The sequence below is a fragment of the Ovis aries genome, chromosome 6 (genome assembly GCF_016772045.2).
Source record: "Ovis aries strain OAR_USU_Benz2616 breed Rambouillet chromosome 6, ARS-UI_Ramb_v3.0, whole genome shotgun sequence".
NCBI lineage: Eukaryota > Metazoa > Chordata > Mammalia > Artiodactyla > Bovidae > Ovis > Ovis aries.
In genome coordinates, this window is record NC_056059.1 from 90,050,693 (window position 1) to 90,075,542 (window position 24,850).

Here is a 24,850-nt window from a genome sequence, read left to right on the forward strand (position 1 = left end):
CACTGTTTTTAGGACCTACAGGGTAAATACAACAACAAGTAAGGCAATTCATACATTTGAGCAGAGCCAAAGATAGGACTGACAAATAAGAAAAGTTAATTCAAAGTAGTTTCATCAGGTGTAAAGTACCATCTGGCATTCTATATCTAGTCTGCTGCTGCTGCTATGTCGCTTCAGTCGTGTCTGACTCTGTGCGACCCCATAGACAGCAGCCCGCTAGGCTTCTCTGTCCCTGGGATTCTCCAGGCAATATCTAGTCTAGCCGAAAGATAAACAACACAAGCTGTGACAGATCAGAATGGAGAGAGAGGCCCCAGCAATCCAGGCCCTTGAGGAGAACCATGAAAGTGAATAGGTTTGGCTCTATTTCTCCAAACTGGGACTCTGCTGGCTCAGGGAGGACAGCGGGAATAAGCCAAGGCAGAGTGTTTCCCAGCCTGCCTGCGGCTAGACAGGTTGTCTTGGTGAACTAGCCGGAGTTGAAGCGGATAAGTCTGTTGAGCTCACAATTGTGTCTGGTCTTCTCCAAAAGGCAATGGAAAGTCACTGAATGATTTTGTACAGAAGAGTGACAGCATTAAGGCAAAATTCAGGGAAGTTAAATTAAAAGCAGTAGGCTGATGGATGGGGAAAGCATCATTTAGGGGCTTTTCTTCATAATCACTACATTTGTTTTTTCTTTTTTTTTTTAATTTTTAGTTTTTTATTTTTTAAATTTTAAAATCTTTAATTCTTACATGCATTCCCAAACATGAACCCCCCTCCCACCTCCCTCCCCATAACATCTTTCTGGGTCATCCCCATGCACCAGCCCCAAGCATGCTGCATCCTGCGTCAGACATAGACTGGCGATTCAATTCACATGATAGTATACATGTTAGAATGTCATTCTCCCAAATCATCCCACCCTCTCCCTCTCCCTCTGAGTCCAAAAGTCCGTTATACACATCTGTGTCTCTTTCCCTGTCTTGCATACAGGGTCGTCATTGCCATCTTCCTAAATTCCATATATATGTGTTAGTATACTGTATTGGTGTTTTTCTTTCTGGCTTACTTCACTCTGTATAATCAGCTCCAGTTTCATCCATCTCATCAGAACTGATTCAAATGAATTCTTTTTAACGGCTGAGTAATACTCCATTGTGTATATGTACCACAGCTTTCTTATCCATTCATCTGCTGATGGACATCTAGGTTGTTTCCATGTCCTGGCTATTATAAACAGTGCTGCGATGAACATTGGGGTACATGTGTCTCTTTCAATTCTGGTTTCCTCGGTGTGTATGCCCAGAAGTGGGATTGCTGGGTCATAAGGTAGTTCTATTTGCAATTTTTTAAGGAATCTCCACACTGTTCTCCATAGTGGCTGTACTAGTTTGCATTCCCACCAACAGTGTAGGAGGGTTCCCTTTCTCCACACCCTCTCCAGCATTTATTGCTTGCAGCATAATCACTACATTTGGAAGCCTTAAATGCTCGCAGCACGCTGGAAGCAGAGGGGCTGCAAAGGAAGGTGTAGACACACACACACACACACACACACACACACGCAAAAAAAAAACAAAAAAAAACAAAACAGCTCTGGAGGGTGGCGGGTGTGAATACAAGGAGCCACTGACAAATTTCAAGAACGTCCATAGGTCACTAATACACACACACACACACACACACGCACACACACACACGCACACACACACAGCTTTCCAAAAGCACGAACTGAGAGCTCCAGCCCTGGTCGAGACTGACTCAAGCTAACGCCCGTCACCCAGAGCAACCCAAACCACCCACCATCTGGCAGGTGACCCCAAAAACCAACCCTTCTGGTCCACGCTCCCCATCTCCTCCCGCAGGAGCCAGGGAAGGAGATGGAAAAGTTTGGGGAGTAGTCCCCGGCTCACGAGAAGGGCATTTTCTCATTCCTTGGTCACTCTCAGGTGTTCAGAGCGGGAGGACGACATCCGGACTGTCCTCCGGCCACTCCTCCCCCGGGCCGATTATGAAACTGCGGGCACTTTGTACCTCACCCCGCTCGCTAGTGAGTACTCAGGCCCCTCCCCAGGCTAATAAAGGTCGCAGCGCGCGGCCGTGGAGCTCACTTGCCAGACACAGGCCGGGTGTCCGAAGGACGCGTGGTCCCGCGTAGCTCCAACCACCGCCGCCGCAGCCCAGCCGGACCCCTCCCGCAGCCCGCCGGAGCCCCCGTGTCCCCGCGGCCCCACGCACGCTCACCGCGAGAAGGATGGAGCCGCGCCGCGCCCGCCAGGTCCCCACGCTGCTGCTCGTCCTGGGTGAGTCCTCCGCCCCTTCCCGACGCAGAGGACGCGACTCGGGCTGCCCGGGGCGCAGTTGTCACTTTCCACCCGACTCCAGGGTCCTCCGCTTCCAACCAGGTCTCTCCTTAGGCGGGGAGTCCGGTCCTTTCCTCCCGCTGCGGATGGAATGCGATGGGGTAGGGGAGCGGGGACCGGTGTTCAATATGCCTTTCGCTCATCAAGGAACTTGGGCTGAGTGGTCTGCGTGAATTAATACAGCTCCGTGTTGGGAGAAATAAAAAGTTGAAAAGATCAGCCCCCGCCTTAGGAAAATCTGACAGTTCTAAGGAATCCAAAGACAAGGGAAAACTGGGGTGAGGGCGAAGACAGGAGGCGGGAGAAGGGACTAGACCTGCGCCTATAAAAGACCTTTGGGAAAGAAAAGCGGTTTCCTCCCGCCTGGCCTTCAGTTTTCTATATAAAGCGGGCTTCAGCTTTCTGCGGTGCTGGCGTGCGCCGGCGCCGGCTTCGGTGAAGCTCCGGACTCCACGAGTGTAAACGCAGCTCGCTCACCTGGAGCTGCAGGGACACGTGGGCCCTGCCGCTTCCAGTCCCCCTTCCCTCCCACCTCCCCTAGACTCCCGGGCAGCGCTCTCATCACTTACTGTTAATTGCACTCTGTAGCCTGTAGTGGACACGACTGAACACACAAACACGCACGCAGCTTGTGGTGGCTGAGCGTACTTTAATGCATGTCTTTTTATTTGAGATAATTCAGTTGTTGGTGGTTTGTGTTTTTTTTTTTTTTTTTTGGACAGAGGGGGGAAAAATCCTTATGTAACTTTACTGGTTTTGAAAAAAAAAAAATAATGCTAATTCCTAAACTTCAAGAAGAGTTTGGAGCTGTTATGAAAATCTTCCTAAGGAAATAAAGGTTGCCAATCTCGCGTTATTTCTGGGATTGCAAAGAGGCGAATTCCCCTAACTCTATCTGTGCAGGATGTGACAGTTAAATTATTATTTCGACACACCTTATCTTAGGCGTTAGGAGACCTAATGACATGCATACTATGCATGCTTGTAACTTACTTGTCCAAGTTCAAGAACATAGGTGGGAACTGGATCTGTGGTTTCTACCAAAACTTCTAAGAATAACTTGCTAGGAGTTTCTCAGTAAATAATGTGGCTTTGCTATCTTTGTTATGAAGTCTTCCTAGAGTTAGATGTCAACCTAGAGGTCAGAATAGCTCAACACTCCCCCCCCCCCACCCCAATACCTGTAAGGTTGCTTTGAACAATGCAAATGTCTGTTCTGGGCCACTGGTTGAGTATTCTAACTTGAGACATCAAGATCCTATGAATATCCTGGTAACTACCCACTTGGCTTATGTGTTGTGTGTGTTTTTGTTGTCATAAAAATGCTTAACTCCTTTATTGCATTACTTAATTATAGTTCACCTATTTCATCAGCTGCCAAGCCCATTTCTAAATGAGCTCGGTTAGTTTCTGTTTTCCCAGTTTGTTTAGGTATTTCTCTGCCACTAGGAAAGTTCCTGTTTGAAGTTCTGTATCATATCTCTACACTCTATTCAGGTATGCAAGTCCAATCGTCTTATTCCAAAGCACATGGAAAAAAGGCAAGGCCAACTGTTCTTTCTGAAATTGCCATTTCCCCCGTAAACTAAAGAGTACCTAGAAATGCTTTTCCCAAATATCTATCCTTCAAGAAAAAGAGACATTCATTTGAGTTTTCAGCAAACATTTTATTATTGCCTTTTTTGTGTGTGGAATTTATATGTATTTATGTCTGTGGAAAAAAATACAGACACTTTTATTTCCATCTTCTGTCTCCAACACATGCATATTTAAATTGCTACACACACCCCACAATCATTTGGTCACTTTTACATTTTATAAGTATTTGATATTGATGGTTCCCGAATAAAAAGGAAAAAAAAAATGTATATTGAGTCTGCAATTAATGTTTAGGGTCTCTTGATCTAAAACTCAAACGTGTTCAAGGATACCTAAATGGGCTTTTGAGCATGCTCCTGAATGACAGATCCAAGACAATTTATCCATACTTCATTGCACAATGATAGAGAATTGACAGAATAAACATTCTTTCTTGAAATCTGAGAAGCATAGATCTCAGTGAGGCAATGGCTTGCCTTAGAGCTTTCCTTTTGACCCTGAGAGTTTATGAGCTGCCTGGTGTTGGCACAACCTGAGATGACACATCGAGGGCAGAAACACGATGACAGGCCTCTCCGGTCTGGATTTTGACCCAGGCACCCTAGCTGCCTTCCGCATCATCTTGCCATATAAGCAACTTGGGTAATTGGGGTGTGTGGTTCATCCCTGAGACCCAAATCCAGGCTCTGGGAAGGCAGATGCCTCCTGTGAACTAACCATGTTGTGTGTGAGGTGTTTTCCACCTCCTTAAAATAACTCCTTAAAATACTCCTTTCAATAACTTAAAGGAGTTACTCCTTAAAATAACTATATGAGGTAGAGATGATTAGCCCAGTTTGACAAATGGAGAAACCAAGGTTCAGTGATGTCAGATACCTTAAAAGGACTTAGAGACAGCAAATGTCAAGGTCATTCTGGGTCAATGTGTAAAGAGCCAGAGGTTTTCAGAGTTAGTTATCAGGAGCATAATAAAGTAACTGGTTCTAATAGGGAAGTCCTAGAGTAGTGTGGGGGTTGCTGCAGAGCTTAGGACCTGTTATGGGCACTGGCATATGTGCAAAAATGGTACCTGATGGTATCACTCAAAAAACCAGGCACAGAAAAGATGAGATTATTTCTTAAAGCTCTGCTCAGATATGTTACATTTTTACTTAACCTATATTCAGCATTTTTAATACCCAGGAAATGACTTTATTATGAAGCAATCATTGACGTCAGTTGACTGAGACCTTTGTTTCTATTTTTATAGTTTCCTAGATGTATGTTAAGTAAAGCAGTCAGGGAGAAGGAAACCCACATTCTTTTTATTCCCTGGATCATTCACAATATTGTGAACTGAATGTAGTGTTGACAAGGGATCAAGCTGGAATCACAGCGTACTTTATTACCAGTGAGAAAATAGACCTACTTCTCTGGTTTTTTAAAAAAAGTGCAATGGTCCCATAGTCACTTTGGAAAACTGGAATTTGAATGTCTTCTGTTCATTTTTGCCCAGGAATCTCCCATTTCCTGGTGAATGATCACCCAGGAGATGCAAATGTCATGTAAGAAATCCTCTTTGAAGGGACTGTAAATTTAGGTGTGGTCTCCTCATCTGTCAGTCTTCACTCTGGATATGGGCCTATGCAAATTCCCATGGCGGTAACTGCTGGTGGAAACATTCCTTCCGAAGACAATGGGAAGACTCCTCAAAGCTGTAATAGCGCAGCTCCTCAGGGAGGAGCACCCTGACAGCCATTGCCTTCATATGGCAGTTCTGGAACCTTTGGAAAATGAAGTAACACAACAGACTCAGTGTCCTCTGGCGATGCAGTTTATGTTAAGGCTGGATGTCTGGTTTCAGGGCAAATAAAGGTTCAGTGACATTCTAGGTTAAAGCATTAACTAGGATACTGTTAATAATACCCAAGATAGCTTGATAATTGTCCAGAAAAAAAGTTAGCTCAATTATTTAGGTCTAAAAGCCTGAATTTTAAACTTGAGGAATGAAAGTTAAGTGAAATACAAATCTTTTTGAAAATCCTCAGGATAAGCGGAAAAGTCTCTCTTTCTCGTATGTATGAATAAATGTGTATATGTATAAGTTTATATACACACGTGTGTATCATACTTCACAGTTTTGCACTGAGACATAGTATATAGAATGTAGTTTCACATCCCGCTTCTTTTATTTCATGCTTTTGGAAAGATTTATTCCTCCTTGAGCTTCAGTTTTCTCATCTGTAAAATGGAGATTATAATGACTATGATGTTAGGTTATTGTATATGGATGTTATAAATATCATAATATTAAAAATAACAGAGAAGCAGTTTTAAAGTTAGCGTTGTTATCCGTAGTAGTAAGTGTTGTTTTAGGAAAATGCCTCATTTGATCTTTGTAACTCCCTTTTAGCCAGGAGAGGCATTATTTTTCCCAGTTTATAAATGACAAGACACACTTTAAAAGGAGTTACACAGCCTGTAAGGCTCCTTTTTAAAATCTGGTGTGCCATCTACTGTGGATGCTCCCAACTCACTTCACTTTTGGTGAAAGTTCTACTCATCCTTTAAGACTGAAGAAAAATATCAGGGCTTCTCTGATACCTCCCTCCATCTTTCTCTCACCACTGGAAAATTAATGTGCAGTCTGCCCGGCGGCCCCCTCCCCCCGCCCCCCACTACCCGCCACTTTGCTTCTCTCTGAATCCTCCTATCCTACTCTTTTCTCATTACACTGTGAGTGTGTATCCCGCCCTGTCTTTCCTTACTGATGCTCAGCTTTTATCATTCACATTGTAACAGACTTATGTTAACCAGTCAATGACTATCATTGGAGGGATGATGAGAATGGTGCTCTATTTAGGGTTCTTAGCACTCTGTTTTGACTCAGACAGCTGTTCTTTGAAAATGTGCTTGCAAAGTCAAATAGTTTGGCAGAACAATAGTTTTTGAAAATGCAGTTGTTTAATAATAAAGCTGAACACTTTTTCTTCCCTGTTTTCCCCATTTCTATCTCAATGTAGTCTGTATTCAATGACAGTATGCCTAACAAAATTTAAGTGTATCAGCACTGTGTGTGTGTGGATGGATGTGTGTATATGTGTATTTGTGTGTGTGAGAGAGAGAGAGGGAGGGAGGGAGATAGGGCAATGATATGACTGAATGATGGATAATCAGCAAGAAAAAGTATTATTTTAGAAATGAGAGTAACCTTAATCTAATCTAAATTCTCTCTCTCCTACTCCACCCTGCTCCCCGGTGATATTTTCAGAGATAAGGGAAACTTAGCTGCAGAGAGATAAACAGTCTCTGAGCTAGAACTAGCTCCATACTTCATGAATCTGCCGGGAGGGTTTTCCAGCCTTGGGTCTATTTACACTATGGACTGGATAGTTCTTTCTTGTGGACTGTTCTATGCATTGCAGGGCATTTAACAGCAATCCTGGTCTCTACCCACTAGATGTCAGTAGCAGCTCTAGTTGTGACAACCCAAAATATTTCCCACGTTGCTAAACGTCTCTGGTTGGCAAAATTACTCCAGGGTGAGAAGCACAAGCTGATGTTTTCCATTGCTAGGAAACATTGCCGCTCGTAAGTTGCAGTTCGAATAATCAGTGCTTGAGTTACTAAGACAAATAAAATTCATGTTAATGGTAACCTCATTGCAGATATGAAAGCAATTCTAACGTTAAAAAAATCAACTTAGCAAGTTTTATTGCTGATTTAATACCATTTTCCCTGAATAAAGATGAATCTTGTTTATGATGGAGTCATTCATTCTTTCTCCAATCATTGCATTGCTAACCACCCCATGTCTCCTTTCATAATTCAGTTCTCTTGACTCCCGCAAGACTGAACTTTCCTTTTTCCTCCAATTTCCTTGGTCATTTCTATCCACTCCTTGTCACCTATTTCCAAAGTTCTATGATTTTCCATTCCATACTTTTTCCCTTGGAACATTTGAATGACTTCTATCTTTTAAAGGTAGTATTTCCTCAGAAGACTTTCAAATAGATCCTGTCAATTCCATTCCTATTCTTTTACTCAAGATCTTTTTCCCCAGGTACCTCATAAATATAAATAAATGATATATGAACTGCAAACGCAGATTCCTTCATTCATTATGTCCTCCTTCATGTCTGCTAGCTGCAAACACTGCCACAAATCTGCTGTCTTGCCTATGTTATCTACTCTTTTAATGGCACCACCTTCCTCGGTATTTTCTGGTCAGAAACGTGGTATCATCTATGAAGTTACTCCTTCCCTCACCACCACCTGGGATCTAGCCTCTAGTTAGAACAGAAGCTATGCCCTTTACATCAGTTTACTTTTCAGCATCTTGTTCAGTATCATGCATATAGAAGACTCTTGGTAGATATTTGTTGAACAAATATTATTAGAAACAGACAATTACTAAAAAGTTAGTGTAAGTTAAGTTGCTTTCCTTCCCTCTCGTTTATCAAGTGTAACTAAGCCCTTCCCACCCTTCTTTTATGTTAAGGATGCACGTATGTTTCGAGCAAAAGTTGAAGTCTCCAGTGTTAACCAAAAAATATATTTTCACAAAATAAAATTTCTTAGCAGCTCCCATTATGCTAGTTGCATCACACAGATTCTTGGAATGAAATGTAATTAGCCTTAAGGCTTTTAAAATTATCTGTTATGTACTTATTTTCTCCTCTTTTCTTTCTTTTCTTTTTTTGATGCATACTGATGAAAACACTATCCTTTTGCAAATTCATTTTTGGCAATGGGCTTCTGTAAAGATGAATAATAACAATAGTTAGTATGCGTCTAAAAATGGTAAGTTTTCAAAGTTGTAGGCCACAATAAATATGACTGTAAGGAAGGAAGAAAAGGCAAATGGCACACACTTATCCAAACTGTTTCTCCTTTAGAAGATTTTTCTTTTGAGACAATAATGTAATAGCAATTTAAATTTCTGAATTGAATCAATGGGGATACATGTAAGAAGCAAGATGGAAGGGGGTAAAGATAGAAAAGGTGCTAAAAGGATCTTCTGTGAAATATTATCTTGAAGAAAAAAATACATTTTCAATAGATAATTTGAAATAATACCCTAGAGATGAAACTTTGGTTTTAGAGGTTGCACATTTAGAGCTCTTAAGTCACAAAATTTCAAAACATCCAGATTAGTACAAATTGTATACTTTATTCAGTAATTGATATGCTTTCTCCTATATTATGAGAACATTTCCATTATGAATAAGATAGATAGCTTTAAATCCATTTTTATGATAAAATAAGCTCTAGTTTCATATTTTGACACATGATTCTTGATTTGAATAGTTTTAAGTATAGTATTGTATGATAAACAAAATATATGAGCATTTTGAAGTATGATTTAGAAATTACTGCCAGAATTGAAGAGTTATTTAATGTCTCTGAACTGAAAACTATGGCCTATTATATCTTCTCTTGACACTTTACAAGGAAGATCTTATGGCTGTATTTGAAATTCAAAATTAAAGACTTATTTGTAATCTGTCATTATATCAACCTCTGGTTTCATTCTGTTATCCTGTTTTTATCTAAATAGTTACTGTTGGCTTTTACATTTACTTTTTAATGATTCTTAGCGGTAAAGTTAACATTAAAAGCTGTAGAAAGAAGATGATTGCTGGCAGGAAGCAAGGTTTATGCTATATAGATATACATTATGATATGTATATACTATTATATATGCTATTCTCTGAGAAATAGGCTGTTACTAGAAAGTACTTTCAGTAGGTCTTTTCAGTGTCTGATGTGATAACAGAACTTACAGTTATTTTAACTTTATCTAATAGTGGAATTTAAGACAAAAAGACATCTGGAAATGATGAAGGCATATTCACTCCTTGAAAGAAAGTATACAAGACCTAACAAGCCTAGTATGCTAAAGACAAATCCTAAAATTACAGACTGCCCTGGAAGAAGGTAGAAAACTAACAGTCTTGTGAGTAGGTAGGCATGTGACCAAGCAGAAGTGTGAACAAAGAGGATTTTGCTGCCTGTTTGGGCTGGGCAATTACTATGATTCATAATGAGTTTGCTGTTCTGGTCTAAATATCCTAAAAGGTTAAATTAGGAAAATAAGATGCATTCCTTTCATTCTGTAACCCATCTCATTTTATTTTGGGTCATTTTTATTTGACTTGATTGCTATTCAGGAGAGTCATTTTATCTCTGAGAATTGCAGTTGATGATTGCAGAATAGGCTTGGTTAACCAGTCACCAAATCTCAGTCTCCATCTAGATGGCCCCTCAGTGTGGCCAGAAGGAAGCAAGGACAAAGGAAACCGTATGCAATAAAAAGGACGTTTTCTACCTTTAGCATTTCTTCTGAAGGTCAGGCATGCGCTTTTCACTTAATGCCCCATGGCCCAGGACATTTGCCCCCCACCCCCAACTCCCCACTGGGGTGATGGCACTCAGCCTCTCCCACTCGCTGTCCCCAGTATTGTGTAAGGTGTAGGCTCGGCCCTGACTCACAGAGTAGAGGTGATTTGTATCCTGTGAGTCACCGGTGCCACTTCCTGCTGGCATATTTGAGATTTCACTGAAACAAATCTCTGAAAGGTGAAGGTAGATGAATAGGCGAGCTTTAAATTCCTGAAACCCATTTGGAAATTGGACAGAAATAATGGGCTCCAGAGACAGTTTTGTTTTCATAACATTATTGACATAGAAGTTCCAATGGCTAATTTTGTGTTTACAAATTACCATTTAGCGTGGAATTCCTCTGTATCATAGTTACCAATGTAGGGCTGGCCACCAATCTGTTTGCTGGCATTATCCAAACTCTATATCCAAATAATATCATAGGGTTGTATTTTCTCAGCAGGGACCCATGGTCAAGATCAAAAATTCAAATATAAGATTTGCAGTTGACCTAGAGAAAGATCATTATGTTCAATTAACACTAAAGTCATGAAAAACTGAAAGATTAAGGAAATATACAGATAGGACTTCAGCATGTATCTCTGTATGACTTTAATGAGTAGTGATTTATAATTGGATATGAATGCTGGATGTTAAAATTCTCCATGGGTTAACTTTTCCAATCTTTTGATCACTCCCCACAATTCCTTTACCCCTTTTTGCAAGGCCCTGGGCTAAATGTGAGGTTGAGGAAAGCTTGAAAACCACTTTTGAAGCAATAGAGCTGTGTGGATGAACACATGATTTAGAACCAATTTTGGTAATTCTTCCCAAGTGGTGCTAGTGGTAAAGAATCTGTGTGCCAGAGCAGGAGACACAAAAGATGCATGTCTTATCCCTGGGTCATTGGAAAGATCCTCTGGAGAAGGAAACTGCAACCCACTCCAGTATTCTGGTGTGGAAAATTCCATGGACAGAGGAGCCTGGCCGGCTACAGTCCATGGGGTCTCAAAGAGTCAGACACGACTGAGCTCACACAAGAATTGAACACAGTAGTTCATTGACTACATATATCTATGATTAAAGTGTAATCTAAACACTGTCATTTGAGAACTACATTTAAAATCATTTACCATTCCATCTATAAAATACCCGGATGTGGGATTAATGTACCAAGTCTCATAGAAACCATCCTGAGAGATGGACTATGTCCAAGGGAGCGTCACAGGTTAGGACAGCCCAGTTTTTGTGGAGGCACGCCCTGCCCTGAACATTCTTTAATTCACAAAGACAAATATTTCACTTGTGGCTTGACCAACTGGAACAAAGTTTCCAACAGTGGAAAAACTGACAATATGAAAAACCTTTGAGAAAAAACAACAACAACTAATAAGCAACACCTCAGAGCAATTAGCTGGATTTTATCATAATAGTTGCAGGTTGCATTTGTAAGCAGGTCTGAACAGGAAAGGCTACTGTCTGATTTCTGCAAAGAATGAAGAAACGATCCTTTTCAGAGAAATGCGCATTTGCACAGTGGCCCTGGCCAGCCCTTTTGCAGTAGGAGAATAGGTAATATCTCCTTCCATCAGTTGAAGAGCCGTGGAGGAATCGGAATGTCGGGGATGTAAAAACACACATTTAAAACTCCAGCTTCGCGACCTCAGATCAGACGTGGCGACCCGCTGAATTTAAGCATATTAGTCAGCGGAGGAAAAGAAACTAACCAGGATTCCCTCAGTAACGGCGAGTGAACAGGGAAGAGCCCAGCGCCGAATCCCCGCCCCGCGGTGGGGCGCGGGACATGTGGCGTACGGAAGACCCACTCCCCGGCGCCGCTCGTGGGGGGCCCAAGTCCTTCTGATCGAGGCCCAAAAATAAATAAATAAATAAATAAAACTCCAGCTTGTGTTGAGCAGATTGTGTAAATTAAAGGAAGTGATTCTTTTTTTTTTTTTTTTTTTGATACAAACAGTCCCACAGCATTTATTGTCATCTGGTAATAACATAAGGGTGAGCAGAACAATATGAATACACGTTTTAGAACTACATCTCTAACAAAGGACACCTAAAAAACCCAATCGTTTGGTATTGCCAAACAATTTCTCACTTTATCTGTCACTTCTAGTTGGAGACACTTTGGAGCAGAGTAATGTTATCTCCTTTTAGCATGATCCGACCCAGTTGTTTTCTTGACTTTGTTTTAGAATGAATCTCTTCTGCATCATCTAATACGAGGTTCATATACTCATCAAAACCAATGATACAGCCCTCTATCCGCATATTCACTTGCTCATAAAGCCACACCTGAATCCGCGATCTATTTTGCAAGTATCTGAAGATGAGATTGATGGGCTGCACCATCACCTTCTGCACCTTCTGGCCCTGGCCCCAGTACGCCATGCTGGACGCTCACAAGCACCACACTGCTCCACACTAAAGGAAGTGATTCTTTACGAGTGAAAGTTTCTGGCAAAATTATATCGAGAAGTAGAATGATATTGGCTTGGATAAAACTCTAGCTAATTCACCCCTGAAAAAATGTGTGGACAAAGTTATCCTTTTCCATCTCTGTTCAACTGACAGTGGAATCCAAATTTTAGCCATTTTTTTTTTTTTTGTCATTTAAGAAAGATTTTTTTTTTCCCCTGTAAGGACAATCAAAGTATCATTTATATTGTAGGAGAAATATGAAGCAGGGAGGTGATAGTTCTAAACTTTCCAAAATATATTTTCAAGTCACTGAAAGATTATGAGACTCAGTGTCATAAGATGTACTCCTAACCCTTATCTTCTATAATCTCTAGATAATTGGTCTTGGATAAGACATTTAATTTAACTACACTGCAGTTATTGAGGTCAACATAACTACTTCACAGGATTATAATCAGTGTCAAGTTTGAAACATTAAGAAATTACAAACTCTGATGCTTATGTTTTACCCAAATCATACTCAATTTGCTTAACATGTACACACCTCCTCTGCTTGTGAAAAAATAAAATTCTCTATTATATGGAATAATTATCCTTTAAAATACCAAAGTACAGAGAGATTTAGAACCTTGTTATAGACCAGTAGATGGCAACCCACTCCAGTACTCTTGCCTGGAAAATCCCATGGACAGAGGAGCCTGGTAGGCTGCAGTCCATGGGGTCGCTAAGAGTCGGACTGAGTGCACTCTAAGAGTGCACGACTGAGTGACTTCACTTTCACTTTTCACTTTCATGCATTGCAGAAGGAAATGGCAACCCACTCCAGTGTTCTTGCCTGGAGAATCCCAGGGATAGAGAAGCCTAGTGGGCTGCCATCTCTGGGGTCGCAGAGTCGGACACGACTGAAGCGACGTAGCGGTAGCAGCAGCATAAACCAGTAGAGGGCACTATCCACATATGTATATGCTAAAAACAAGCTTGCTGTTGAATGGCATGGAACATTCATGAGTCTCATTTCATTTAATTCTCCCCCGACTCTATAATTTGGGGAAATTGAGATCCAGAGAATTTAATTAATTTGTCCAAAATTGCATAGCTCAGGTTTTCTCCCAGGATTGCCTTTCCACCATACGCCTCTTTATGGCGTTAAATACTCTGCTTCAGTTATATTTAGCTGAGTTCATTCCCTGTAATGTCCATTATGCTCTAGTGTTATTGCCTGTTTCCAAATTCTGTAATGTGGCCAACAAACAACATTGCTGTGTACTCTGAAGAAAGTTACTTAAACTCTTTATGCCTCACTTTACTCATATGGCTAATGGGAAGAACAGTAATGTCTTCTTCAAAGAGTCACTGGGTGGATTAAAGAGATAGTATAGGTAAGGATGGGCTTCCCTGGTGACTCAGACGCTAAAGAATCGTACTGCGATGCTAGATTCTCAGGTTCAATCCCTGGGTCAGGAAGATCTCCTGGAGAAGAAAATGGCTACCCACTCCAGTATTTTTGGGGCTTCCCTGGTGGCTCAGACCATAAAAAAATCTAGATGCCCACACATAGTACATGGCCAAGAAATGTCAACTGCTGCCAACTACTACCACCACCACCACCACCAATAATGTTTATTATATAACAGTTACTCATATAACCTGGAACGAGTGATTAAAGAGCAAATACATGACTCCTAAGAAGAAGAGTAAAACTCTCTGCAGTAAACCTTCCTGCAATTAAAAGGATTCTTCCTGTTCTTTCCATGCAATTCCCTATTCCTTCCATGCAGTTCACAAACTTCTTGAGGCATCCTGGTGCCAGTTCCCCAACGTTTATCTTTTCAGGGGAGACACACAATGAAACACCTTGTTAATCTCTTATTGGATGACAGAAGCTGTATTCTAAGGCTCAGTATGGTTCATATAGCATGTGTATTCCTTCCCATATTGGATAAGATATGTTCTGACTTTACTTAGATTACATATTGTTCATTAAAATCTATTAATATTTTCATGTGTAATACAAAGAGTTCCTTAGGTACTTAAATCAACAACTGATGTATCTTCAGCTGAGAGTCCTATTTCATTGTGACCATAAATAGAAGCTGAGTTTTATTTGAAGCCTTCTTTGTGATAGGTTCTACTTTGGATCATTGCTCTGAACACATCATGAAGTAAAACGGTGGAAATTTTCCAGTTGCTAAGCTTCTTAAGAAATCAAATGTTAAAACCAGGTCTTTGAAAAAGTTACTGTGCAATGTTTGGAGCAGGTCAAGTTTGTAACTCTGAATGTAATGCCAAGGCTTTTACCATGGGACACAGAGCTGGGTGTTCATTTATTTTCAGTGATATGCCTGTTTCCATGAATTATTTTCTTTCAGGGTTTAGATGGATCAAATTCTTAAAATAATTAAAAGAAATCTGCAAATATTGTAATTATGTGGAAATCTGGTCAGAGTTTCTTTCTTGAAGCATTAGTTATATATTTTGTTTTTCTCCATAAATAGTTTTCTATCTTCTTCAAGCAGTCTTCAGTACAACTGTGATTCCTTCATGTATCCCAGGAGAGTCGGGAGATAACTGCACAGCATTAGGTAAGCCCAGCTTTGTCAATGTTGCATCAAATAATTATGCATTCTTAACAGAAATGTAAACTTAAAGACTATAAATAACAGATAGTGGGAAAAAGAGGGGGGAATAGCTACTCTATTAACAAAAGAACTCAATGATCTGGAAAAATTATATAAAGGAGTAACTGGAGGCAAAGGGACCGGATATCTAGTTGTATGTGAAGATTTGATATTAAAGAGAGGGAACAAAGAAAATCAGATTCCCTTTGATCATTTCAGAGCTTTGCTATGAAACCATTGGGAGAGGTTGGATCCCAGGCAAAATAGGCAAATTTGAGCTTTGTACACAGTAGATCAAGTATTTCGTTGTTATTTTTTGTAAAAGGAACAAATGATGTCCTTTATTTTGAGTTACAGCATTCATTCAGAAACTATCTATAGAGTACTTAATACAACCCGAATACTGTGCTTAGGTGGCATCAGTGGTAAAGAAGTAGCCTGCCAATGCAGGAGGTGTAAGAGATGTGGGTTTGATCCCTGGCTAGGGAAGGTCCCCTGGAGAAGGGCATGGCAACCCCCTCCAGTATTCTTGCCTGGAAAATCCCATGGATAGAAGAACCTGATGGGCTATGGTCCACAGTCTCACAAAGAGCCAGACACGCCTGAAGCAACTTAGCATACGTGCGCACAGATAAGTGGTGCAGTCTTATCTTTGGACCCCAGAGGACTCTGACTATGGTTCAGGAGAGATCTGCTTTATATTCAGTCTGAGTTATTGAATTCAAAGTTATCCTGAGTAACCAGAGTAGTACGCCTCCTTTCTTGTCCTTCCTCACTATACTCTAGAGGTTTGGTCTGCCTCGCTCCCTATTTTTGGCTATTTGAATAAGAGTATTTCAGTCAAGATGCCTTGTTTGGTTATTTCATATAGATTCTTCAAATTTTAGATTCTTTAATATTTTAGTAATAAAACATTCTAGGGATTCCTTGGTGGTCCAATGGTTAAGACTCTATGCTTCAACTGCAGGGGGCATGGGTTCAATCCCTGGTTTGGGAACTAAGATCCCACATGCCACATGGCAAAAATAGTAAATAAACTGTAAAAAAAAAGCTCTTAATAAAATATTCTAAAGTAAATTTTATATGTAGGTTGTAGCGCTGTTCTAAAGAGGCTACTATTTTCATGGTTGTATTTGTGTAACCAAGGCATTTATAAGTCAGGGTTTGTTTAGGTCATGTTCAGCTCTTATCATTAGAGACTTTGATTGATTTTGGGTTTGGGGTGGTGGTTTAGTCATAAGTCATGTCTGATTCTTTTGACCCAATAGGACTGTAGCCTGTCAGGTTCTTCCATGGGACTTTCCAGGCAAGAATACTGGAGTGGGTTGCCATTTCCTTCTCCAGGGGATCTTCCTGACCCAGGGATCAAACCCTAGTCTCAAGCATTGCAGGTGGATCCTTTACCAACTGAGCTACCAGAGAATGCACACCAAAACAAGCCTTGTTGGCTTACAACCCGCTATAGATTTAAGCTGTCTTAAATTAATTAATGGATTCAGCTTGTAAATGTCAGAATTATTTGAAAAAATTAGACACCCTTATTTGGATAAGTGAATAACCATAAAGTATTATGATTTTTCGTGTGTGCCTTCAACTTACCTTTTCTAACCTTAAACATTGTCTTTTGAGAATTATTATTCCCAGTTTTTATTTTGTTTAGTCCATTTTCCTTTGGGAATCCAGTGTTTTGCTTATTGGTCTAGAGAGTATGATAACTAAAGTGACTTTTTGTCCACAAATGCCTGAGAACGGTTACTATTATGAAAGGACGATACTATTTCAAAGAAAGTAACAGAATACATTGCACTTTCCTTTTCTTTCACAGTTCAAACTGAAGATAATCCACGTGTGGCTCAAGTGTCAATAACAAAGTGCAGTGCTGACATGAATGGCTACTGTTTGCATGGACAGTGTATCTACCTGGTGGACATGAGTGAAAATTACTGCAGGTAATGTGCCAAACACAAACAACCAATATTTTAAAAACCCACATTGTCTCTCTTTTTTATCTTCTTAATAAGTACTCTATTATTTCCCTGGGCTGCAGTTTTTAGTATTATTAGCATGCAATTTATATTTACTATTAGAAACTTTATTGAGTTTTTCTTTTAAGTTGCGCTGTGTGTGCTAAGTCGCTTCAGTTGTGTCTGACTCTTTGCAACCCTATGGACTGTAGCCCACCAGGCTCCTCGGTCCATGGGATTCTCCAGGCAAGAATACCGGAATGGGTAGCCATTCCCTTCTCCAGGGGATCTTCTTGACCCAGGGATCGAACCCAGCTCTCTTATGCCTTCTGCATTGGCAGGAGGGTTCTTTACCACTGGTGCCACCTTCTTTTACTTTGGGGAACAAATAGTAGAACAAATGGTAGTTATCAGATTATACAGATACTTCAGGGGTGTGGAGTGGGGAGGGCTTCAGATATCTTCCTCTCACACTTACCACAAGAGCAGGTCAACTCTTAATCTTTTCACTGGACTTATATGTCAGCTATTGTTACAAGCATTAACTCCACTGATTTAGACAAAAAGCACCTCAAACCCACACAACTTACAAAACACCATCCACATTGGCAGCTGAATCAGACTATCATTTTAATATAACAGTTGTGATTTGAGAGCTTCATGGGGCTCTTTTATCAAAGTTGGGCCAGCTTTCAGGTCAGTCTTTGAATTCATCTTTACAACTTTTGGCAGACCTTGTTGATATCTTGCATTATAGTGTGAGATGACCTCTTATGAAACTAATTCAGAACCAAGATTTCTTTTTTTTAATATAAATTTATTTATTTTAATTGGAGGTTAATTACTTTAAAATATTGTATTGGTTTTGCCATACATCAACATGAATCCGCCACGGGTATATACATGTTCCCCATCCTGAACCCCCCTCCCTCCTCCCTCCCTGTACCAACCCTCTGGGTCATCCCAGTGCACCAGCACTAAGCATCCAGTATCATGCATTGAATCTGGACTGGCGATTCGATTCATATATGATATTATACATGTTTCAATGCCATTCTCCCAAATCATCCCATCCTCTCCCTCTCCCACAGAGTCCAAAAGACTGTTCTGTACATCTGTGTCTCTTTGCTGTCTCACATACAGGGTTATCGTTACCATCTTTCTAAATTCCGTATATATGCGTTAGTATACTGTATTGGTGTTTTTCTTTCTGTCTTACTTCACTCTGTATAATAGACTTTAGTTTCATCCACCTCATTAGAACTGATTCAAATGTATTCTTTTTAATGGCTGAGTAATGCTCCAAAAATAACTGATCTTTCTCTCCCATTGTCCTTTAGGTGTGAAGTGGGTTACACTGGTGTCCGGTGTGAGCATTTCTTTTTAACCGTCCAAAAACCTCTGAGCAAAGAATATGTGGCTTTGACTGTGATTCTTGTTATCTTGTTCCTTGTCATAGTTGCTGGTTCCATATACTACTTCTGCAGATGGTAAGCCAGTGTTTTTTAACACTCTTCTTTTGTAAATTACCTTTTTACAAGACACACAAACTGGGAAAAAATATGGCAAAGTATTATTTAGTGGGAAAAGACAGACTCTGCACTAAAGATATTTTTAAGGAAGTTTCAGCAGCAGAACATCTGGACTTGACTCTGTTTGGGGCTCTGTTATTTATTACCTTTGTGACCTTATACAACTTAAACTAAGAGTATCAGTTCCTTCCTTTATAAAATACAAATAGAAATCCTTATTCACATTAATGACAGGATTACTGTCAGTATTGAGTATCACACATGCAAAAGTAAATCATAAGGCGTCATGCCAATGTTAAATTTAGCCACTTGAATTCAATTTATTAGTTTGAAGTTTGTATTTCATAAAATATAATTTGTAAATTAGTAACCCCAGAGGCTTAAGATCTTAAAATTTAAGGCAGACTAGTAGAAATGAGTATCCAGATAATCGTAAGAGTTACTTTTAAAAATTGGTTCATGCCAGTCCCTTAAAATTCCATCTTCAACACTCCATCTTTGTGTATAGTTCTGTACTGATATATGCTGATAACTGAGTGGGCATTGAAACTTTTGACAGTATATCAGATTGGCTGTTTTTTAAGGTTAGTATCAGGAATAGTATGACTTAAATAGTGTGTGTGTTCAGTCTTATCCAACTCTTTGAGACCCCATGGACTGTAGCTTGCCAGGCTCCTCTGTCCATGGACTTTTCCATGCAAGAATACTGGAGTGGGTTGTCATTTCCTACTGCGAGGGAACATCCTGATCCAGGAATCAAAACTCAGTCTCTTGAGTTTCCTGTATTGGCAGGCTGGCTCTTTACCACCGTGCCACCTGGGAAGCCCTACTTAATAGTAGCTGCCTTTAAAATGTCTCCATGAAATCCTTCTTACTGTGGAAGGGCTACAAATTTTTCAGTGTACATTTGAGTGAATTTTATTTTTAATAATGCACTTCTACTTTTGAAGCTCCAAAAATGTTACTACAAGATTAAATTTATTTGGTTTGTGTTTGCTTCTAAGTATTCATCAAATTATTATAATACCTTTTTAGTTAGTCACGATCACATAACTGAATATTATTACAACTGAAACACACCTGAAAGGTGTTTAACTACAATCCTTTCTTTTCGAAAGATGAGAAAGTGAGACCTAGAGAGGTGAATTGACATGCTCTGGCTTGTCTAGTTGACAAGTAGCCAGATCAAGGTCAAACAAAGGTTTTCCTAATTGTGGTTTTCAACTAAGCAAAAACATTATGCAGTTTCCTTAAGTCTACATGATTCATCTTCAAAATGGGTAGAAAATGAACTCAAAATATTAGGTAGATAGCTTTAATGAATGAATGAAGCTTTAAAGAATGAGTGAATGAAGATTCTGAACCACTAGATTTATGAATCCTAGCTAGGAGAACTTGTCAGGTTATGTAATCCATTTTACTTTACTTTTTTCATCTGTAAAATGAGGTTGATAATGCTAAGTGTAAGGATAAAATAAAAAATGAATATATAGCACTTAAAACATTGTCAGTCACGTAGTAATTGCCTGATAAATGTTATTTTTATTTTTATTGGTGATAACATTACATCAACATGATAGGTAGAATATAATAGTGATATTCAAAGTATTTGTACTTTTTTTCTTATTTGTAATAAGGAAAGAAGGAAGAAAAAGGGAAGAGAAGACAGAGAAAAAGAAAAAAATGATAACAGTCCAGGATTAAATGTGGTCACATGCTGTCCTGGAATTTTACAGTTTTCATGATCATCTCCTCTGAGAAGTTCTTTAACTGCATTTCACCATTTCCTCCCAAAATTATTTGTCCAGGGAAACTACTCCTTGCCCCCTCCCTCTTTTCTCACCTTCGGCCTAAACCTGGTTACCTGTGTCATTTTGGAAGCACCGTGCTAAAGTACCTTTAGAATCCAAGTATTTGTTTCTCTTGTTAGCATACTTTGCTCTTATTACTGTTAACTACATTGCTAATGATTTCATTTCTTAATATTTCTAGGTACAGAAATCGAAAAAGTAAAGAACCCAAGAAGGAATATGAAAGAGTGACCTCAGGGGATCCAGCATTGCCACAAGTCTGAATGGTGCCATTAAGCTTATGGGCAGGAATGCACTGCATGCCTGGTTATGTTAATATTCTTATTTTATTAATAATATTTATGTGGGGTCATATGTTAAGTCAACAATGATGTATTTTTTAATATGCTAAGAAAAGTTTTTATTTTTGTTTTATTTTTAACAGATTGCTAATGTATAATGTACAAAAAATATTTAATATAAAAGGAAAGTGGATATTTTTGTAAGAAATCCTTTTCTGGGCTAAATGCTTTACTGAAAACTTTTTTGCCTGGTGTACAGTACATAGGAGTGAGCAATGCCCAGTTCACTGTTTAGAAAGTGTAAGCGTGTGACAGATTTCTATAAGCCGAAAATATGGTCAAACCAATTTAATATATTTTTCTACTCCTCGAATCAATGATAATTGGTTTGACTGTATCAGAGTTCGGTGTTTGAGTTGGCACCATTGTGCCATGTTTTGAAACAGTAGTGCTATGGGAACTGGGGAGAAGCAAATATAGATCTTGGGCTAAACACTACACCCTCTGCTCCCTCCACTCACATATCCTCACTGTTTACTGCCTGGAAGGATGGTGCGCAATTCTCTATGCCCATTCACAACTCCTATGGATATTAGTCATCCATCTAATACAGGGGTCTCCAACCCCTGGCCACAGACTGCTCCCAGTCCACAGCTGGTTAGGAATGGGCTACACATCTGGAGGTGAGTGGCAGGCAAGCAAGCAAAGCTTCATCTGTATTTACAGCCTCTCCCCATCACTCACTTCTCCCTGGTGCATAGGAAAATTGTCTTCCACAAAACCCATCCCTGGAGCCGAAAAGGTTGGGGACTGCTAATCTAATAGATTTTCCTTAAGAAAATGAATTGATAAAACTTTTACCATCTTTTATGTAATTTTATGTATAGCTTCACAATGTCCTTTTTTTTTTTCAGTACATTTATGCTAGGTAACTGTTGCTCATGAACTAATAAAAAAGTCCACACATGAAGCCAAAATTTGTGCTTCTTTTTTGAAGAGTATTTACTTCTATATGAACTTTGCTGAAGAATTCTACAATTAAATTAGTCCAAAATTTGACGGACTAAGTGTTATTTTAAAGTATAATATAAGACAGTTATTCTGTATATGGTCTAAAGAGATCTAAAAGCATGTTTCTGTTTCCCACTAATATAGCTGAAGTCAAATATGCTGTATAAGAATATGTTTTAATCCTATACATCCTTATTGACATCTACTGTATGTAAGAGAGGTCTGCTTATTTTGAGTGATATTGATTGTTTCAAAAAAATTTATTGACAAACCAAGAAATCATCTGAAATCCATTTATTTTATTACAAAAAGGAGTCATATTGGTTTATCTTGAGCATTTCAATTCATATTACATAATTAATTGTAAGTGGTTTGGGATGTTAAATCTTTATTTAAGGATGCTTAAATAAAGATTAAACACTAGCCCCTGTAAAAGTTAAATTTTTATTTATAGTTTGATATTAAATAATAAAAAAGATAGGACACAGATTGGTTTGATGGGTAAAAATTAATTTTTAAAATGTTTTAATGAGGATAATGCTGGGCAAACATTAAAAAACCATTGCTATTAGCTCGTTTCTTACAAACAATGAAAAAAATTTGGCTCATATTTAGTCTATCTTCCTTATTTTACAAATTTCTCACTATATATATTTCTAGAAAGATCTATCTATATCTAATGTATTGAGACTAAATGCAGACCAATGCATAAATACCTAGTTTGTGGCTTCCCACCAAGACAACACAGTAACCCAGTAGACATACTCTATAACTAAAGAGGGTCTAAGATTGATGCTAAAGAAAACCTCATGATCAAGATTTGTGTAATATATTAAATATTTAAAATACAATCAAATGCCATTGTTCTTTTGGACATTCTTTGTTCTTATCTCTCTGCCAAAGTCAAAGCAAGGAGAGAGATGGTGCATTGGGAGGACAGATTTTTATTTTTGAGTCCTGAGAAGAAGTTTAGTTAAATTCAACTGCTTTGAGGTGTCAGATCAATTTCTATGTACCAAATACATGATACTAGCTTCTAATTTCTGTTGAATTCAGTAATGCAGTTTTTAAAAACTCATGTCTGATCCATTTTGCCATTTTTGCTGCAACAGTCAGTATGTAGACTTTTGGGAAAAAATGTGTTTAACTTGCTGTCCAATAATTTCTGATTTTTTTCTACTTTTATTCCTATGGGGAAAAGGGGTGTAACAACATTTATATAAACAGTGTTGCTTGAGTAAATTTAATGTTTTGACTGAAGAATAGTTTTATCTAAAACATGCCTGTTATTCAAGTTGGATGAGGTTAAATGTAAGATAGTGAATTTCTCTCTGCTTTTTTTGCACTCTGTAATTGCACTTTTTAAGTTTGAAGAGCCATTTTGGTATACAGTTTATATTAAAGATGCTATAGAAGATAAAGTTGTATCACATGCAGTTTAAAGTAACTTATTTGACAATGAATTTTATCAGAGTACTGAATTGTATCAATTTGTTTGTGTTCAATATCAGCTTTGATAATTGTGTACCTTAAGATATTGAAGGAGACTATAGATACTTCACAGGATATTATTAATTTTTATTTATTTTTTGTTGGAAACTGGAAAAAACAAAATTGAAAAATAAAAATGCATGAAACACCTTGCATTAAAAATGTCATTGATTGATTTAGTCTCTTGTTTTTCCATACGACATTAAAGGGCTTAAAAGCAGTGATAGAACTATAATGTGTTTAAAGACATTGGTTTTAGTTTGGGAAAGCACTGTACAAATTTATCATAGATTATGGCCTACCATAATATAAAATTTCTTTGAAATGTAAGGAATTACATTAATTATAAAATTCTAGATGTTAATATATTTTAAAATAATATTTTTAGAGAGTAGTTGCTATATAGCATGTGCAACTCAGCTCACTGCTCTGTGATGACCTAGATGGGTGGGATGGGGGACGGCAGGAAGGTCCAAGAGAGAGGGCATATGTGTACACATATGACTGATTAACTTTGTTGTGCAGCAGAAACTAACACAAAATTGTGAAACAACTATAGCCCAATAAAAATTTATTTATTTATTTATTTATTTTTGATATTCCAACAGTTTTTATTTTTATTTTTTATTTTTTTCTTTTTTTTAATTTTAAAATCTTTAATTCTTACATGCATTCAAAAATTTTTAAGAATAAATATCCTACTGAGAAATAACTTTTGAAAGGATGCATCGGACAGAAGCATGTCCCATGATTCCCTCAGCATCTGCCAACCAAAAGTTTGGGTTTTCCCAGGCCTTCCCAGGTGGCTCAGTGGTAAAGAATCTGCCTGTTAATGCAGGAGATGCGGGAGACACAGATTCAATCCCTAGATCTGGAAGATCCCCTGGAGTAGGGGATCCCACTCCAGTATTTTTGCCTGGAAGAGTCCATGAACAGAGGAGCCTGGTGGGCTACAGACCACAAGGTTGCAAGGAGTAGGACATGATCAAGCACACACACCAGCCCACAGCAGGAAACACGGATCCTCTGAACCTCTGTCACAGTAACACCTTCTGAAGTACATGTTTCAACAATCTATAGCATGCTTTGTCTTTTATTGGCTCCTCAGACCACTTCATAAGTCTCTGGATAGGGCAGGGAGGCATAGCTCTGACCATTTTACAAGGGGATAAACCAATCTGTCCAGGGTCACAGGTAAAAGATGAAGGTGGGGTGAGAAACAAGGTCTTCTGGTCCCCAGTTGCACTGCAGCTTTGGCCATGGTGGTGCTAGTGTTAAAGGACCTGCCTCCCAATGCAGGAGACATAAGACACTCGGGTTCCATCTGTGGATCAGGAAGGTCCCCTGGAGAAAGAAATGGCAACCCACTCCAGTGTTCTTGCCTGGAAAATCCCATGGA

General features: G+C 39.0%; 2 protein-coding genes across 3 annotated transcripts; one reads left to right on the forward strand and one right to left on the reverse strand.

The window, feature by feature from the left end:
- The first annotated feature begins 2,094 nt into the window (after positions 1-2,094).
- Positions 2,095-23,618, forward strand: EREG (epiregulin). 2 transcript variants are annotated; one of them, XM_027971077.2, is made up of 5 exons: positions 2,095-2,288; positions 15,239-15,325; positions 17,187-17,310; positions 18,666-18,815; positions 20,850-23,618. In XM_027971077.2, the coding sequence occupies exons 1-5, from the start codon at positions 2,240-2,242 to the stop codon at positions 20,929-20,931; spliced, it is 492 nt and encodes a 163-aa protein (XP_027826878.1). In that variant the 5' UTR covers positions 2,095-2,239; the 3' UTR covers positions 20,932-23,618. The 2 variants fall into 2 exon arrangements, with proteins under 2 accessions (XP_027826878.1, XP_042107811.1); XM_042251877.1 differs by having other exon boundaries at positions 15,260-15,325.
- LOC114115331 (small nuclear ribonucleoprotein E-like) lies at positions 12,359-12,747 on the reverse strand. Its single transcript, XM_042251879.2, has one exon. The coding sequence runs from the start codon at positions 12,711-12,713 to the stop codon at positions 12,435-12,437; it is 279 nt and encodes a 92-aa protein (XP_042107813.1). The 5' UTR covers positions 12,714-12,747; the 3' UTR covers positions 12,359-12,434.
- Positions 23,619-24,850: the final 1,232 nt, after the last annotated feature.